The sequence below is a fragment of the Pelophylax lessonae genome (assembly GCF_965119305.1).
Source record: "Pelophylax lessonae genome assembly, chromosome: 6".
In the NCBI taxonomy this organism is placed as follows: Eukaryota; Metazoa; Chordata; class Amphibia; order Anura; family Ranidae; genus Pelophylax; species Pelophylax lessonae.
The window spans coordinates 112,261,121-112,280,121 of record NC_138773.1 but is presented as its reverse complement, the minus strand read 5'-3'; the positions used below and the strand labels follow the sequence as shown (position 1 = coordinate 112,280,121).

The 19,001-nt window shown below is 43.9% G+C and overlaps 1 protein-coding gene across 1 annotated transcript in view; it reads left to right on the top strand.

Annotated features, from left to right (window-relative positions):
• Positions 1-19,001, top strand: part of REXO5 (RNA exonuclease 5) — a 93,853-nt gene that overhangs the window by 36,178 nt on the left and 38,674 nt on the right. The window contains exons 9-12 of the mRNA XM_082262313.1: positions 1,171-1,309; positions 1,389-1,483; positions 4,899-5,001; positions 13,350-13,480. Coding sequence (XP_082118439.1) covers positions 1,171-1,309; positions 1,389-1,483; positions 4,899-5,001; positions 13,350-13,480 — 468 coding nt within the window. The remainder of the gene's footprint in view (positions 1-1,170; positions 1,310-1,388; positions 1,484-4,898; positions 5,002-13,349; positions 13,481-19,001) is intronic.

Sequence of the window (19,001 nt, the reverse complement as noted above, 5' to 3'; positions counted from 1 at the left end):
TAAGCCACTCCTCTTACGTCAGGCTCTGCCACATTACCCCGTGACAGTGAACCTCAGGGCTTCCACCTCAGAAGTTTCTCCATCGTACAAATTAATTTCTTGGCCAGGTTTTTGACTATTATTTTCTGTTTCAGTGACAGAGTGACATGGGTCTTGGTGGATTCTTATGGACTCAAGGATTGGGTTCCACCCTTTCCTGTCAAGGCATACTCTGGATCTGTGATTGCTTCCGGGGTTTTTTGAAATCCAGCAACTGTTTTTGAGATTTGCCACCTGAGCTTATGTTCCCACATTCTCTGACAGGTGGACATTGTTACCTCATCTTATCCAGCTTTGAGTGTAAGGTCCTTCAAGAAACTTTTTAAGCAGCAGGCAGTTCCCAGTTGCTTGTTGTTTTCTTTGACTTCTTGGCGTTTAGTTGGACTGCTTTTGGATGTCCCAAAGATGAAAGGCTTCCTGTGTCCCTCGGTGGATAAGAAAAGAAAATGGGATTTTTTTGTTGTTTTAGCAAGATCCTATTTCTTGTGATCCATCGAGGGACACAGGTCCCACCCCATTGTATTCATAATCATGCTTTTAGTACTGCTTTGTTACAAGCCTGAAGTATACTGGTAGTGGGAGTGGTTGTACCCGGCTGGCCATACTGATAAACCTCATTCCATGAAAACATTAAAAAAACTAATTTTCATCACTAAAAAGTGATAAGGTTATCAGTAATAAATATGTGATATATAATATGTGTCCTAATCACAGTAATACCTTCTAAACACATTGATGCAGTGCAACAGTGTTGATAAGAAATGCCTGGATTCTTTCCTAAATGTACATAATATAGCTGGATACCAATATTTATAGGTTGATCCAGGGAATATCCAGTTGCCTCTTGGGGGACCAGGAAGGAATTTTTATCTCCCGCTGGAGCAAAATGGATCATTTCCTTTTTGTTTTGTTTTTTTGTTTTGTTTTTTTTGCTTTCCTCTGAATCAACTGTGGGTTTTGGATATTGTATATATAGAGGTTTTCTATTTGAACTGGATGAACCAAATTAAATATATAACTATCTACCTGCTTGTTATGATTCTTTATTTGTTTCTGTAATGGTAACCAGGGGAGAGCACTTTTTCATATGACTGTATGCAGCAAAAGAAACCAGATGTTTGTGTCATACAGGTTCTCTGGGATAACAAAAAAGATGCTTCTTCCAGTAAAAACAAAGTTAAAGGATGTCCAGAAAAAACTGAAAGAGATTCTACCCAGAGATGCTGTTATGGTGGGTCACTCCTTAAACAATGACCTCAGAGCTTTGCAGGTAAGTAGTAATTGAAGGTAGCTAATATATGAAGATCTTGTGTAATCTACCATTTGTAATGATCATTGTGTTTTTACAGATGATACATCCAAATATCATCGACACATCACTACTTTTTGCTCGAGAGTTTGGAAAGAAGTTTAGATTAAAGTTCCTGGCCCAGGCAGTATTACAGTATGTACCTGTATCTAGATTTATTAGACATTTCTCTTTGTTGTGCTTTCTAATTTAGCTTTGAATGTAATAAGAATCAATGTGTTCTTTATTTCACTTTAAATAGCACCTAGCTAGCTCCTGTGGCTTAAAGAGTAACTTGTACCTATAGGTAAGCCTATGATAAGGCTTACCTATAGGTACTGTAAATATCTACTAAACATGTACCGTTTAGGAGATATTTACCTTATATGTAGCCAGTGACATCACTGGCGCATGCGCTCTGAAGGAACGGCTGCTCGTGCCGTTCCTTCAGAGTCCCGTGCCGTGACCATCGGCTCCCGCGCGCGTGCGCGGGAGTGACGTCACCGCGGCTCCGGCCAATCAGATGGCCGGATGCCGCGATCCTGGAAGACGGGCGACTGGACATGTCGCCCGTCATAGAGGTAAGCGGGCGGCACGGCGGGGGCTCGTTCTAAGGTAAGTATTTCATGCATACTAGCTCATTATGCGTTTCTCTTGCAGGGTGAAAAAAAAAATGTGGGTTTACAACCTCTTTAAGCTGTCTTTGGGAGAATTAGGTAGTAAAGCTTAACCTAAATAAAAAAGCAAAACATTGCATATCTCCCTAAAATGTAAATCCCCTAAATTTTTCATCTTATTTCTTTAAAATTCTGTAGACAATTAATACCCATAAATACCTTGGAGTCATTCTAGAGATCCCTGTCTGCATCTGTTTCCCTAATACTTGTGTCTACCATAATTTCTGCTCTTTCAATATCCCCCTTTGTAGTCACACATTCAGATGCACTGAGAGAAGAAAGTGTAATGATCAGGGATGAGCTTGAGTGAAATAACACATCCTTGGCATCCCTTTAGACAAGCTTTTTCCTCCCTGGTGGTTGCTGGATGGTGCAGACTTTATCTGTGCTGATAAAGTTGCTCAATTATTGTTCAAGAAGCAGGTCTGAGAATGTAATCAATCATCTGATAGCAAAGTCTACACCATGCAGTGTCCAGCTCCCTATCTGGAATATACATGTCTTAAAGGGTGCCCAGGGATGTGTTCTTTTACTTTTGCCATCAGCAAAAAGGTGATGTAATAATGTCCCCTGTTGTCTGTTATAAAGAGCCAAAAAAAGCAGCTGCAGCTACAGGGATAGACTGAGGATATGCACATATTTCAAAGAAAGCATACTGTATTACAACAGTACTAATATAACATTGGGTGTCAGTGATTAATTGTTATTACTTAATGTAATGAATGTCACTTTAGTACTTGATTGTTTTTCTCATGTCATCACATGATATTCTCATCAAAACATTCAGCTCACACTCCAATATATTTCAAATGCATGGATTTGTTTTTTTTCCATACCAAATAATTTTCCTCTGAATGTCTTTCTCCTGATCTGGTATTTTATCACATGAAAGGTAATTTAAATTACTCCTTTTCTAATTTCCTAATTGGACACCTTGTGGAACCTCACAATTAACTCTAACCAAAAGGTAGAGGATTTTTAGCACATGAAAACTTATGGGTTTGTCTTTGGAGTTGACTTTTCAATATTTAACGCCAAAACAATCTATATTATACATGTGATAAAATGAGCCGATAAATACAATGGGATAGTAGACAGGATTTCTTATACTCTAAACTTAGTCTAAAAATGATGACACTGCACACTTAACTGTTGAATTTAAAAAGGACGCGGCCAATTATTATTTAACAAACACTTAAAACTTGAAAACAGTTCAAAACAGTCAAATAAACCCGGCCACTACGGCCCAGGTTAAAACAAATAATTAATAAATAAATCAATTATCCAAACTTAAACCAAAACATATTGTGACACAAATTCAAGGAAAATATCGTCCTCCTTTGCAATAAGCAATGGTGACCCTACAAATAATATACTGGCCGCGACAAACAAAAGGGGAGGGAGGGGAACAGTAGGGTTTGAGTTGATGAGGTGGTCTGAAGATTCTGTCAGCTGTGAGCCCCCTTAAATAGCGCTGAGGCGAGCTCTGAAGGCGGAAAGGATACAGGAAAAAAACAGGTACCGCACCTAATCTTCCTGTCTACAGGGGAGGCCTAATTGGATAGGGGCTTATTCTAACCAACCGCATGCTAAGCACCCTGTCTCCCCCCGGCTACAAGGTTTCCTCACACTCCAAGCCCGCCAAATTAGCTCCCTGTTGCTAAGCTTAGCCCCTGTCACCCTCCCATAGATAAAAGGGGGTTAATTAGATCTTTTCTGAATTGAAAACACAACTTTTTACAAAAGTAGTAAGCGAGATATGGTAATTACAATGTATGTATTAAAGCGGAGTTCCTGCCACAAAATTGATAAAATTGATTTTGGGCCATCTGCTTGCTAAGGGAAACCTGAAAGAGAAATGGATAGTGCCTGTTTTTTTTTTTTTTGTTGGTCACTTACCTTATTATAGAAGAAAATATACTCACCTTCCTTCCACTTCCTCCCTCTTGCGGCCGCGGCCCGCGCCGTCACTTCCGGTTTGCAATGATTCCTGGGAGCTGAACATCATCGCTCCCAGGAATCAATGCACTGCACCGGCCCCGCTCGTCACTTCCGGTGCAGGCGCGGCATTCGCTGCTAAACAGCTTCTGGGCATGCCGTGCCTGCACCGTAAGTGACGAGCGGGGCCGGTGCAGTGCATTGTAGGACTCCGACGTCACGAAAGAGGACATGCAGAGGGACGCTGCGGCTTCAGCTGCCCACACCTGAGATGGCAGCGCTGGAGAAGAACTTTTCAAGGTAAGTATTTCTTCTTACAGGTAAGTGCGACCCGGGACAGTTCAGAGGCTATCCATTGTGGAATGTACTAGCCCTGACTGTCCCGGGGGTATTTTTAGCTCAAATTGACCCCTGAGGCCAGAACTCCGCTTTAATAAAACGGACACTTCCTTTGGATCTGCTGAATTTTTTGACAAATAGGGGTTGATTTACTAAAGGCAAATAGGCTGTTCACTTTGAATGCAAATTTTCCCTTAGCTTAGTGACTTTTCAAAGAATACCCAATCACATGCAAAGATAATAAAAAAAAAAAACATTTTTGCTTGCACATTGAATTGAATAATGGAAGTCAGAGTTTCTTATCATCAATTATAATCATCAGTTATCAACTAAAGCTAAGGAAGATTCTCTCGCAAAGTGAAAATTCTCTTGCAAAGCGAACAGCCAATTTGCCTTTAGTAGTTTTAGCCCCAGAACCTCTCCTTTTGATCTTGACTCTTTATTTTTTCAGTTGAAATAGCCCTTGCTCATGCCAGGTTTACTTTTTTTGAATATATGTTGGCCATGTTAAAATTGTAGGACAAGGTATAGTGCAGTATGTGCATAGTATGTTCTGTAAAAGTATGTTTGTGGTGTAAAGAATGCAGACTGTACTTTTAATCTCATTGTATTCGCAGGAGCGACATTCAGAGTGAAGATTTGGTTGGTCACAGTCCCTCAGAGGATGCTGTTGCTGCTTTGAAATTGGCGCAGTATTTTATTGAGTTTGGTCCAGAGAAGGTATATGGCTTTTTGTAAATGTCCCTTTATTCTTCAGTAGTATGCCCAGAGGTTTGGACCCTAGTGCACTGCCATCACAACCTCTGCAATGTCAAAAGAGCACCTATACCAGTAAATGACACTATTGGTCCCACCAACATATACTACTAAACCACTATTCACTGATTATTCAAAATGACTTTCACAATTTTACTCTTTTCAGATTCTTTTGAAATACTGGAAGATATTGCTTAAAAGTGTATGTCCAGTCAAAACAAGTTTTCTTAGGTTTTAATAGAAAAAGAAGGATTAGAAGCCCTGTATTTATGGAATTTTTTTTTTATTACTTGTAATGGCGGCGATCAGCGACTTATAGCAGGACTGCGATATTTCTGCAGGCAAATCAGACACTAACTGACACTTTTTTGGGAACCAGTGACACTATTACAGTGATCAGTGCTAAAAAATATGCACTGTCACTGTATTAATGACACTGGCTGGGAATGGGTTAACAGTTGGGGCAATCAAAGGGTTAACTGTTTGTCTAGCCTGTGTTTGTGCACTGTGTGGGAGGTCCTTTTACTAGGGGAAGACATGGATCCTTGTCCTTGCTTTGCAGAGATACAGGATCCATGCCTTCCCTACTGATAGAACGGCAATCTGCTTTGTGTACATAGGCAGATATGAAAGATCGGCGGACATTGAGTCCTCGGTACCCACTGATCGGCTCCCGCTGTGCATTATCACAGAAGGAGCGAGCAGCCGGCAGCGTGCATTCATGCCCGCTACCCGGGAAAGTGCAGGATCATTTATATAAACATGATCCTACGCACAGCGCCACCCTGTAACAGTAAAATTGCTATTGGGAGGTCATGAAGTGGTTAAACTATTTATTTATACTTGGCAAGAAAAATAACTTTAAAACCAACTCTCTAGCTGTGCATGTACTGTGAAGTAATTCATTACTAGAGATCCTTATCCACTTCCTTACCGCTGGATGTCATATGACGTACTGGACTTTAAGTGGGGATATGATGATGATAATGATGCCTGCATGCAGATATAATTTTTTTTAGCTGGCGATTCCCTGCAAGTAATAGTAAGAACAATCATACTGGTTCAGCTGCTTGATCGTTATTACAGGCTGCGGGAGGGACATTCCCCTCCTCCGCCACCCTCCGGTGCTTCTACCGGCTCACCCGTGCGATCGGCGAGCCGAAGAAGGAATGCGCTGGTGGCGGAAGTACACCATAGAGGCTACCGAGGACCAGATGGTCCCCAGCAGTCTCTATGACTCTCGGAGGCCTGGGCGCTACGTTATGACGTAATGCCTGGTCTGGCAGTTGTCACTACTGCTGTGATCTTGAGATCGTTTTTTTTTTTTTTTTTAGTTCAGGCTTTTCAGCCTGTAGGAGAGATCTGAGGTCTTATTGACCCCAGATCTCTCCATAAAGAGGACTTGTCATCCCTTATTTCTATTACAAGGGTCGTTTACATTCCTTGTAATAGAAATAAAAGTGATAAAAAAAAATTAAAGGGAAAGTGTAAAAATAAAAAAATAAAATAAACAAAAATAAAAATTGCCCCCTGTCCCCGCGTGCTCGCACGCAGAAGCAAACGCATAGGTATGTCATGGCCACATACGTAAACAGCGTTCAATCCATACATGTGAGGTATCGCCGCCAATGTTAGAGCGAGAGCAACAATTCTAGCCCAAGACCTCCTCTGTAACTCTAAACTGGTAACCTGTAAAAAAATTTAGAGCGTTGCCTATGAAGATTTTCAAATACCAAAGTTTGGCGCCATTCCACGAGTGTGCGCAATTTTAAAGCCTGACATGCTGGGTATCTATTTAAATTGGGCTAAATTTAGTTTTTTTTATTCATATTTTTTTTTTTTTTTTAAAAAACACGTTTTAAAAATTGTTGCGCAAATACCGTGTGACATAAAAAGTTGCAATGACTTTTAATCTCTAGGGTCTCTGCTACAAAAATATATATATATAATGTTTGGGGGTTCTGAGTAATTTGATGATTTTTACATGTAGGAGCAGTGTGCCAGAATTGGTCTGGTATTGAAGTGGCTAAAAAAAAATCAGGGCAAAGACTGTTGTCAGGATCAGTGTCATTACGTGGGTCACCTGCTGGTGGCACTGTTTCTGGAACTGAGGGGCGCAGTTCCAGGGCCCACCAGCGGGTGTCTCCCAGCAGCTGGACTGTTCTTTTAATTAAGCTGCACCTGAGGACTGCTGAGGGAATATAAGCCCGCCCTTCACTGAGGCTCAGTGCTTCAGTATTTTCTCTGCTAGCCGTGTCCCTATCTGATCCTGAAACCTGTATCCTGAATGCTGTATTCTGATCCTGTTCCCTGTACCCTGCTTCCTGTACCTGGCTCCCTGCTTTCCTTGTCTCCTGTCCCTGTCCTGTCCTGCTATTGTTTGCTCCATCCTTTTGTATATAGTTTGTTAGGTTCTATTGGGGTTTTGTACTGTTATCATTTATATTTTGTTTACTTGTTTATGGTCACTGGTGTTGGTATTGGAGTGTGTCATTTTGCTTAATAAACTTATTTACATCTTTATCCATCTTGGTCCTGATTCCTTGGTGCAGCCAACTGATCTGATCACTCTTGCTGGATGCCTGCATGTGGTATCCCTGACAGAATACTGAAGCCACTAACGATCAGATCGGTTGCACCTGGGAATTAGGAATTTTCTGGTTGTTGCAAGATGCAGTCAGAGGAGGTCTTTTATTTTTCTTTGCTTGTAACAGAAGACAGGGAATATTGTCGCCAAATTTTGAAAACTTACACTAGTGAGCAGTTGTTGGAATGCATCCGTCTGGCCCACTCGTTTGTTGACCAAGGCAGAGTTTTGTTCAAAGAGATTCAGCCACTTATTCAGCTCTGTGCAGAATTGGCTTTATCTAATACCCCTAAGGGTGGTGATGATTATTCTCCTCCTTTTAGTGTCTCTCAGGTGGTATCTCTTGTGTGGCTCTTGGAAGATGATAAACCCTATTTTATTGAACATTATTCAGTGTATTCTCCAGAGGCCCTGTTGGATTGCATGACTGCTGTATATTCTCTAATCAGACAAGGGGGTTGTAAATTGAGTTTTGTTCAGGCCTTACTGCAAACCTGGTCAGATCTTTCCAATTTAGCATCAGCTAACTCACACCAATCCACTTCTGCCTCTGGACACCAGTTTTCTCAAAGTTTCTCCTCTCCGTTACCCGTAGCAACCACAGCTGCAGTTAGGTATGGTTTGCTTTCCACTGCTTGTTCATATCCTGGCTTAACGAGTTGCACTTTTCCTGCATTTAACCCTGTGAAAACTTCCTCTACTACCCTGTTGCCCATAGCAACCTCTCAGAAATTCTCCTCTGTAACTGTCTCTCCTTTTCCACCATCTCCCAATACTGCCATTTCACTTCCATCTACTTCACAATCTATTCATAGCCCTGCAACCACTAGCAAGATTCCTGTATCTAAACCTAAAAAGAAAAGGAGATTTTTCCCAACACATACAATTATACCTGTTACCCAGCCTGCTGATCCGGTGCCTGTTTCTCAGCCTGCTGTCCCAGTGCCCGCTGTTCTGATGCCCGCTGTTCCAGTGCCCACTGATCTGGTGCCTCCTACGGAGCCTGCTGATCCAGTGCCCACTGATCTGGTGCCTCCTACTGAGCCTGCTGATCCAGTGCCCACTGATCCAGTGCCTCCTACTGAGCCTGCTGATCCAGTGCCTGCTGTTCTGATGCCTGCTGATCCAGTGCCCACTGATCTGGTGCCTCCTACTGAGCCTGCTGATCCAGTGCCCACTGTTCTGATGCCTGTTGTTCCAGTGCCTGCTGATCCAGTGCCCACTGATCCAGTGCCTCCTACTGAGCCTGCTGATCCAGTGCCCGTTGTTCTGATGCCCGCTGATCCAGTGCCCACTGATCCAGTGCCTCCTACTGAGCCTGCTGATCCAGTGCCTGCTGTTCTGATGCCTGCTGTTCTGGTGCCCGCTGATCCAGTGCCTCCTACTGAGCCTGCTGATCCAGTGCCCACTCATCCGGTGCCTTCTACTGAGCCTGCTGATCCAGTGCCCGCTGTTCTGATGCCTGTTGTTCCAGTGCCCACTGATCGGGTGCCTCCTACTGAGCCTGCTGATCCAGTGCCTGCTGATCCAGTGCCCGCTGATCTGGTGCCTCCTACTGAGCCTGTTGATCCAGTGCCCACTGATCTGGTGCCTCCTACTGAGCCTGCTGATCCAGTGCCCGTTGTTCTGATGCCTGTTGTTCCAGTGCCCGCTGATCCAGTGCCCACTGATCCGGTGCCTCCTACTGAGCCTGCTGATCCAGTGCCCACTGTTCTGATGCCCGCTGATCCAGTGCCCACTGATCCAGTGCCTCCTACTGAGCCTGCTGATCCAGTGCCCACTGTTCTGATGCCTGTTGTTCCAGTGCCCACTGATCCGGTGCCTCCTACTGAGCCTGCTGATCCAGTGCCCGTTGTTCTGATGCCCGCTGATCCAGTGCCCGCTGATCCAGTGCCCACTGATCCAGTGCCTCCTGCTGAGCCTGCTGTTCTGATGCCTGCTGATCCAGTGCCCGCTGATCTGGTGCCTCCTACTGAGCCTTTTGATCCAGTGCCCACTGATCCGGTGCCTCCTACTGAGCCTGCTGATCCAGTGCCCGTTGTCCTGATGCCTGTTGTTCCAGTGCCCGCTGATCCAGTGCCCACTGATCCGGTGCCTCCTACTGAGCCTGCTGATCCAGTGCCCGTTGTCCTGATGCCTGTTGTTCCAGTGCCCGCTGATCCAGTGCCCACTGATCCGGTGCCTCCTACTGAGCCTGCTGATCCAGTGCCCACTGATCCGGTGCCTTCTACTGAGCCTGCTGATCCAGTGCCCGCTGTTCTGATGCCTGTTGTTCCAGTGCCCGCTGATCCAGTGCCCACTGATCGGGTGCCTCCTACTGAGCCTGCTGATCCAGTGCCCGCTGATCTGGTGCCTCCTACTAAGCCTGCTGATCCAGTGCCCACTGATCTGGTGCCTCCAACTGAGCCTGCTGATCCAGTGCCTGCTGTTCTGATGCCTGCTGTTCCCGTGCCCGCTGATCTGGTGCCTCCTACTGAGCCTGCTGGTCCAGTGCCCGCAGATCCGGTGTCTCTTACTCAGCCCGCTAATCCAGTGCCAGCTGATCCCGTGCCCGCTGTTCTGGTGACCACTACCCAGTCTGCTGACCCAGTGCTTGCTGTTCCAGTGCCCGCTGACCCAGTGCCTGCTGTTCCGGTGCCTGCTGATCCAGTGTCTCTTACTCAGCCCACTAATCCGGTGCCAGCTGATCCCGTGCCCGCTGTTCCGGTGACCACTACCGTGCCTGCTGACCCAGTGCTTGCTGTTCCAGTGCCCGCTGACCCAGTGCTTGCTGATCCAGTGCCCGCTGAGCCACGGTCTGCCGCCCTGTTTGATGTGCCACTGTCTGTTGCCCAGCCTGGTGTGCCACTTCCGGACATCCTGCATGCCGCTGGCGCTCCCCTGCTTTATGTCCAGCTTGCCTTCAGTCCCAGTGTTGGGACATGTGTTGCAATGAGGGCAGGTGTATCCCTAATGTTACGCCTCTTCAGGAACTTGACCTGTGGGGTGCCTAGACGGCTTCCAGACCCTGGTGGTGGGGCGCATGATCAATTGCTGGACTCTGGTGGCACGCCTTCCGGCAAGTTAAAGGCCTTTGGCCTAGAGAGTGCTAGAAGACCCACAGACATGGAGGGGAGACCTTTTTGGATTTTCGGGGTAGAAGCACAATGGAGCATCCGGAGGCCGCTCCTTAAAGGGGGGGAACTGTCAGGATCAGTGTCATTACGTGGGTCACCTGCTGGTGGCACTGTTTCTGGAACTGAGGGGCGCAGTTCCAGGGCCCACCAGCGGGTGTCTCCCAGCAGCTGGACTGTTCTTTTAATTAAGCTGCACCTGAGGACTGCTGAGGGAATATAAGCCCGCCCTTCACTGAGGCTCAGTGCTTCAGTATTTTCTCTGCTAGCCGTGTCCCTGTCTGATCCTGAAACCTGTATCCTGAATGCTGTATTCTGATCCTGTTCCCTGTACCCTGCTTCCTGTACCTGGCTCCCTGCTTTCCTTGTCTCCTGTCCCTGTCCTGTCCTGCTATTGTTTGCTCCATCCTTTTGTATATAGTTTGTTAGGTTCTATTGGGGTTTTGTACTGTTATCATTTATATTTTGTTTACTTGTTTATGGTCACTGGTGTTGGTATTGGAGTGTGTCATTTTGCTTAATAAACTTATTTACATCTTTATCCATCTTGGTCCTGATTCCTTGGTGCAGCCAACTGATCTGATCACCCTTGCTGGATGCCTGCATGTGGTATCCCTGACAACTGTAAATTAGGATTTCAGGCAGTCTCTAAAAGCTTAGAAACATCCGCTGTGTGTTTACATTGGAGGGCTAACAGGCTGCCAAGTTTCTGGTGCAAGAGAAAGTAATAGGGAATTGGCTACGGTTTCAGGGCTTCTGTTGTGGACGTTAAAGATGCATTTCTCAACAATACCTGTGGCTACAGAGGTCAGTTAGGGATTGTTTCATTGTGCTTTTACTGCTTGTTCTTAAAGTATAGCTAAAGGGGAAAAAAAATGTTTTACTTTTCACCAGAATAAAAAGTAATTTGAACACCTATCGGGTTTTTATTGCTGTCTGTGCTCCCGATAGGGAGATTCACCCTCATTATTTGTCCTATTTACCCTAAACACCGAAAGTAAAAAAATCACAGAACAAGAATAGAGAGGACATTTTCCTATAAGGACACTTGTTCTGGGACCCTGGTGACAGCGAGGGATTCCCTTTTTTGGAGGAATTTACTCTCACTTCCTGTTTTGGTGTTGGGACAGGAAATGTCCCCAATAGGACACAGAAGGCGAATAAAAAAAAAAAAAAGCTGACAGGAATAATAACCTTCCCTTAGTCTATCCAAAATGACAAAAAAGGTTTGCCTTTAATTCTACTTTGTAAGTAGATTCTACATTCTATATTCTAATATGTAAATAATAAATGTGCATAACATTATGAACACAAATGGAAAACAATCATTCAAGCACACCACATGTTACAGCTTGATTGGATATAACAAGACTTGTGCCAGATACTGCATGGGATTTGTTTAAAAGTTTCAATCATATCTAATCTAAAGCACCATGGCATGCACTCACAGGTCAATTGACTTTGAAACAGAAAACCTTGTGATCATTGGAAGATGTGTGGGCACCTTAGTGTACATCAGGGGTATGCAAACTGTGGCCCTCCAGATGTTGCAGAACTACAAGTCCCATGAGGCATAGCAAGACTCTGACAGCCACTAGCATGACACCCAGAGGCATGATGGGACTTGTAGTTTTACAACAGCTGGAGTGCTGCATTTTGCATATCCCTGATGTACATCTTTTGTCTTTCTTTACTTTAGTTATAATCATTCAAGTTTCAGACCTCAGTCTACCAGTTTTCAATAGAAACTATCGGGTTAAAATGCCCTCTGAAACCCTGTGTCTTATGATCATAGATAGCTAAATGTGTGGATCAAAGGTCCTAGGTGTGATTAAAAGGGTCACCCTCACCTTTTTCTTGTTATTTATTTTTTAACTAAACACAATGAAACAGGAGAAGTGAGACTGTTTAGTAAAGGTCATAGGTGGAAACTCTAGTAGAATGGAAAACCTTCTTCTGTTTGCCCTTTTGATTGTGGTTCCACATTAATGGAAAATACTTAAAGGCTAACTCCACATTTAACAGGTTACAACCATGTTGTTAAGCACACCCTTCCCCCCTGAGAGGGGGGCAGGGAGTATACGCAACTGTGGGACCCTCTATCCCCCAACCACTAGTGTTAACGAGTCTTAAATCAAAGCTGTAAAAAGGTATGGGCAAGGAGCTGGAGGAAGGATTTTCAGGAGCCTGACCTTCCACTGATCATGGGTGGAATGCTTTGCAGGCTCTTCCGGGAATAAATGCACATTCTTTCCTGCTAAAATATGTGCATTTATAATTTTTTTTCTTATGGGTGAACATAGCCTTTAATTTCCATAACATTGGGGATAGATGCCAACCCTGGCTAATCACCACCAATAAGGGAGCTCTTTTTGGGCAGGGGGGTGGCAACCTGGTAGGTTAGCTCCAAAAGTCAGGGAATTCAGCCCTAGGTAATAGTTCAGAGGGAAGATTGTAATTTTAAAAGTTTTTACAACTTGTGATATTTTATATTTATATATAAAAAAGGAAGCCCTGCAGCTATGCAATTTCACAATTTTATGTGTATTCTAGTGTGCAGTCTCATGGCTCCCTGATGTACTAATAGGTATGTCATTTTGTTTTCTGTTCAGGTAGCTCATCTTAAACTAGAATCAATATTTGAAGACGCAAATAATGTATTAAATACAAAAGGTGATACAATTTTAATCAAAGAAAATGGACTTTCTAATCATCTGCAATCACAGCACACAGACAAAAGCAGGTAAAATCATGGCATATCAATAAAAAAGTGGATGTAACGAAAGTGTCTGAATTTCCATTACCCAGTAGAGCTCAGAGCTTAGCTCTCATATACTGTATATAGATGACATCACACACATATATATATATATTTATATTATGATTAGTCTGGTATTGCAGGAAAATATGCATTCTCCTTTTAAACCAGCAGGGGGAGGTAAAGTCTGTTTTTCACATATTCAGTTATTTTGACTGTTAGCTGATAAAAGAGTACTGTTTAAGCACTTGGCCTCCAGCTGATTTACCCTTCTTCATGACCAGGCCATTTTTTGCTATACAGCACTGCGTTACACCACTTCTGGACCACCCGCCGCAGTTTTACGTCAATACTTTGACGTTAAATACCAGCGTTATGGCAGCAGATAGCTGCCATAACCCCGGTATTTTCTTACAGAGCTTGCGGTCTTTTTTCACATAAAAGGGGTCCCAGCAGTGGATTTGCCGCAGGATTACTTTTATGGGCGGGGGGAGAGGTGTGCCTCCTCCCTTTCCCACCACTTCCCGGTCGTTTTCCCCACTTACCGGAGCCAACGGTAGCGGGGAAAACAATCCGGTCCTTTCAGGGTCCTAGGCAGGAAGTCGAGTGGCCCCCACTTGACTCTATGGCCTTGGAGGACCGGAGCAACGTCATACGTCGCTTCCTTTCTACGGCCTTAACCACTTGCCGACCGCCGCACGACTATCTACGTCGGCGGTCAGCCCCTCACAGGCAAACTAACGTAGGGCTACGTTGCTTGCTTGTGAGGGTCTAGGGAGCGAGCGCGCGCCCCCCGGGGCGCGCTCCCGCTCCCGCGTGGTCACGGACCCCCCCGCGCATGTGACCAGCGGACCCGATGTCCGCCGGTCACTCGGCGATCGGCGGGGGAGAGGGAGAATGTCAGGCAGCTTGTGTAAACAAACTGCCTGTCATTCTCCTTGCTGCAAAGACACTGATAAAACGGATCTGGTATGTAGATCCGTTGATCAGTGTCCTTACAGCTAGAGCCACAGCCAATCACAGTAGAAACCACGCCCCTAGGGACACACACAGCCCCTCCCTTCCAAATAAAGTTAACCCCTTCACTACCAGTGTATTTTTACAGTAACAGTGCATATGTATAGCACTGATTACTGTAGAAATGTCACTGGTAACCCCAAAAGTGTCAAAAATGTCAGTCAAGGGTCCGATCTGTCCGCCGCAATGTCGCAGTACCGCAAAAAAAATCGCAGATCGCCGCCATTACGCGTTAAAAAAAAAAACAACAAAAATGACAAAAATCTTTCCCTTTGTTAGTAAACGCGATAACTTTTGCGCAAACCAATCAAAATACGCTTTTTGCGATTTTTTTTTACCAAACATAGGTAGCATAAAATAAATTGGCCGAAAATTTTTAAAAATTTTGATTTTTACATTTTTTTTTGGGGGAATTTCATATAAAAAAATGTGAAAAATATTGCTATTTTTGCAAAATTGACGCTCTTTTTTTGTTTATAGCGCGTGATCAAAAAATCGCACAGGTGATCAAATACCACCAAAAGAAAGCTCTGTTTGTGGGAAAAAAAGGACGTCAAATTCGTTTAGGTACAGCGTCGCACGACCGCGCAATTGTGCGTTAAATTCACGCAGTGCCGAATCGCAAAATACCCCCTGGTCGGAATGGGGGTAAAATCTTCCGGGGCTTAAGTGGTTAAAGGGCCCATTTTTTTTTTTTTTTGGTTTTTAAGTGTAGATGTGAGATCTGTTTACATTCCTTGTAATAGGAATAAAAGTGATCAAAATGTTTTTTTTTTTTTTTAAGGGACAGTGTAAAAATAAAAAATACAAGGTAAAATAAATAAGAAAAAAAAAGTTAAAATGCCCAGTCCCTTCGAGCTCACACGCAGAAGCGAATGCATATGTAAGTCGCACCCACATATGTAAATGGTGATCAAACCACACACATGAGGTATCATCACAATCGTAACGTACTGGTAACCTGTAGAGATTTTTAAAGCGTTGCCTATAAAGATTTTTATGTACCATAATTTGTCGCCATTCGGCAAGCGTGCGCAATTTTGAAGCATGACATGTTGGGTATCTATTTACTCGGCGTAACATTATCTTTCGCATTATAGAAAAAAATTGGGCTAACTTTACTGTTTTCTTATTTTTTATTTCTAAAAGAAAATAGTGTTTGTAAGACTACTGCGCAAATACAGTGACAAAGTATTGCAACAATCTCCATTTTATTCTCTAGGGTCTCTGTTAAAAAAAAATTATATATAATGTTTAGGGGTTCTAAGTAGTTTTCTAGCAAAAAATACAAATTTTAACTTGTAAACAAGTATCAGAAATAGGCCTGGTCCTTAAGTGGGTAACTGACTGCGCAGTGGTGCAACACTGTAGCCAAATAGATCTTTCAGTTGGTAATATTTGCTTACCTCTGCGTTTTTTTTATTTTTTGCGCTATTAACAAAAAAAGACCAACAATTTTGAAAAAAGAAAAAAAAATATTTTATACTTTCTGCTATAAAACCTATCCAAGAAAAAACATTTAAAAATTTGTTCATAAATGTAGGCCAATACGTACTGTTTTACTAGTAACGGTGGTGATCAGCGACTTATAGCAGGACTGCGATATTGCGACAGACATTCTGACACTTTTGACACTTTTTAGGGAGCAGTGACCAGTGCTAAAAAAAATGCACTGTCACTGTACTAATGACAGTGGCTGGGAAGGGGTTAACATCCGGGGCGATCTAAGGGTTAACTGTGGGCCTAGCCTGTGTTTTACTATATTGTGTGAGATGGAATTCAGACTCAGACTACAGAGAGAAGTCTTGCATTAACCTGTACAGTGCCATGCCACATGCCTCAAAGTTGAAACACAAACTTTTGACACAGTAATGTGAAAATTTAGGCCCCTTTCACACATACGGTCCGTTCAGTTCATCAGTTCAGTCACGTCAAAACGTATTCCTTTTTCATCTGTTTTTCTTCAGTTTTTTCATCCGTTTTTTTTACATCCATTACCAATGCAAAAACGAACCGTTTGTCCGTTTACATCCGTTTTTCATCCGATCCGTTTTTTTGACGGATGAAATATTCATCCGTTCCAAAAAACGGACATTGACGGAAGCGGATGAAAATGGATGTTAACTGATGATTATCTGTTGTCATCCGTTTTTCCATAGAGATACATTGATGTCCATTTTTCATCCGTCAACGGATGGATGAAAAACGGACAAACGGACCATATGTGTGAAAGGGGTCTTACTCTGCTATAGACTGTGGTTGTACCAGCCAACAAATGACACTGTGAAATTATGCGATCAATGCACATCCTCTACAGGTGAAAAACACAAGGTGCAGCTAGAAAAGTTTATGATGCCTTTAACCACTTAAGCCCCGGAAGATTTTACCCCCTTCCTGACCAGGGGGTTTTTTGCGATTTTTTACTGCGTGACTTTAACGGACAATTGCGCGGTCGTGCGACGCTGTACCTAAACAAATTTCACGTCCTTTTTTTCCCACAAACATAGCTTTCTTTTGGTGGTATTTGATCACCTGTGCGATTTTTTGATCATGCGCTATAAACAAAAAAAGAGCGTAATTTTTGCAAAAATAACAATATTTTTCACTTTTTTTTATATGGAATTCCCCCCCTAAAAAATGTAAAAATCTAAATTTTTTAACATTTTCGGCCAAATTGTTTTATGCTACATATGTTTGATAAAAAAAATTGCAAAAAGCGTATTTTGATTGGTTTGCACAAAAGTTATCGCGTTTACTAACAAAGGGAAAGATTTTTGTCATTTTTGGTGTTTTTTTTTTAACGAGTAATGGCGGCGATCTGCGATTTTTTTTTTTTTGCGGTACTGCGACATTGCGGCGGACAGATCGGACCCTTGACTGACATTTTTGACACTTTTGGGGGTACCAGTGACATTACTGCAGTAATCAGTGCTATATAAATGCACTGTTACTGCAAAAATGACACTGGCAGGGAAGGGGTTAAATGTATTGGACAGGGAGGGGTTAAGTGTGTCCTAGGGGCGTGCTTCTAACTGTAGTGGGACATGGCTATTGGTGTAAAAACAAAGATCAACGGTTCTACATAGTAGAACCGTCTGATCTTCATTTTTAAACAGGGGAGAATGACAGGCGGCTTGTTTACATAAGCCGCTCTGCCTTTCTCCCGCTGTACCGACTATCGGCGAGTGACCGGCAGACATCGGGTCCGCCGTTCACACGCCCGCACTCCTCCCTGAACGAGCCGAGGCGGGCGCGCGCTCGCCCGCTATTGGCTCCAATACCAGTGACAGGCGAGTGACGTACATCACTCTACATCGTACATCTCTACTCGTACATCTATGTCACTCTGCCTGGCCGGGGGTGACTGCCGCAGTAAATATACTGTGCGCAGTCGGCAACCGGTTAAATATTTGTTTTGTGATATTTAGCACTAAAATTTAATGTTTTTGACAATTTGTTTTAGGGCTCTTTCACACGGGCGATCCGATCAGATCCGCCTGTCAGTTTTTTAGGCGGATCTGATCGGATCCTCCATGCAGCTCTATGGGGCAGCGGATGTCAGCGGAGACACCTCCGCTGACACCAGCTGCCATGCGTATCCGATCCTGTCCGTGAAATCCAGACGGATGGAAACCCTATTTTTCCATCCGTCCAGGGATCGGATGAGAGCGGACAGGCGGTCCGCTCTCATCCGATCCCCCATAGAAAGCAGCGGGAGCTGTGACACCTCCCTCTCCACACTGCAATCGGAGACGGAGCTGTCATCCGCCGGCCCAACGGGGATCCGCGGATCGATTCCCGCTGAACAGCACGGATCCGCCTACAGAGGCGGACCGTGTGAAAGAGCCCTTACACAGGCAAAAGCATGGAGATTGTTGAAGATTTTTCTGTGAATACCTGCACACAGATATATTGTTAAACTATGAAAACATTCTAGTGTGCCACAGAACAATCTCTCTATAGAGCAGGGGTCTCCAAACTTTGTAAACAAAGGGACAGTTTACTGTCCTTCAGACTTTAGTGGGATCAGACTGTGCCCAGTGGGAGTAAACCATGCCAGATCTTTGGTATTAGGTTGGTGTCAGTGGGAGATATAGTACCCCATCATTGTTGCCAGTGGCAGGAATAGTACCCTATTGTTGGTTTTAGTGGTAGGAATAATGCCTCAAGGGCCAGATAAAGGCAACCAAAGGGTTGCAGTTTGGAGAATACTGCAATGTTACTTTTTTTTTTTTTACATTGAGCTAAAGGCATAACTTTTACAGATTGATACATTGTTTTCCTTTACCTTGCTGGCCACTATAGAGTCCCCCCCCCCCCCCAGGGTCCATTCACACCACATGCGATGGGACCATGTTGGTTGGCTATTCCAGTGCAGTCCCACTGCATAACAAGGTCAAATGCCCTTTCTCCATATCTGCCTTGTTCGCATCATTGAATTGCAATGGTGTGCAGTGAAAAAAGTACTGCGTGTGCTACTTTTGCGCAG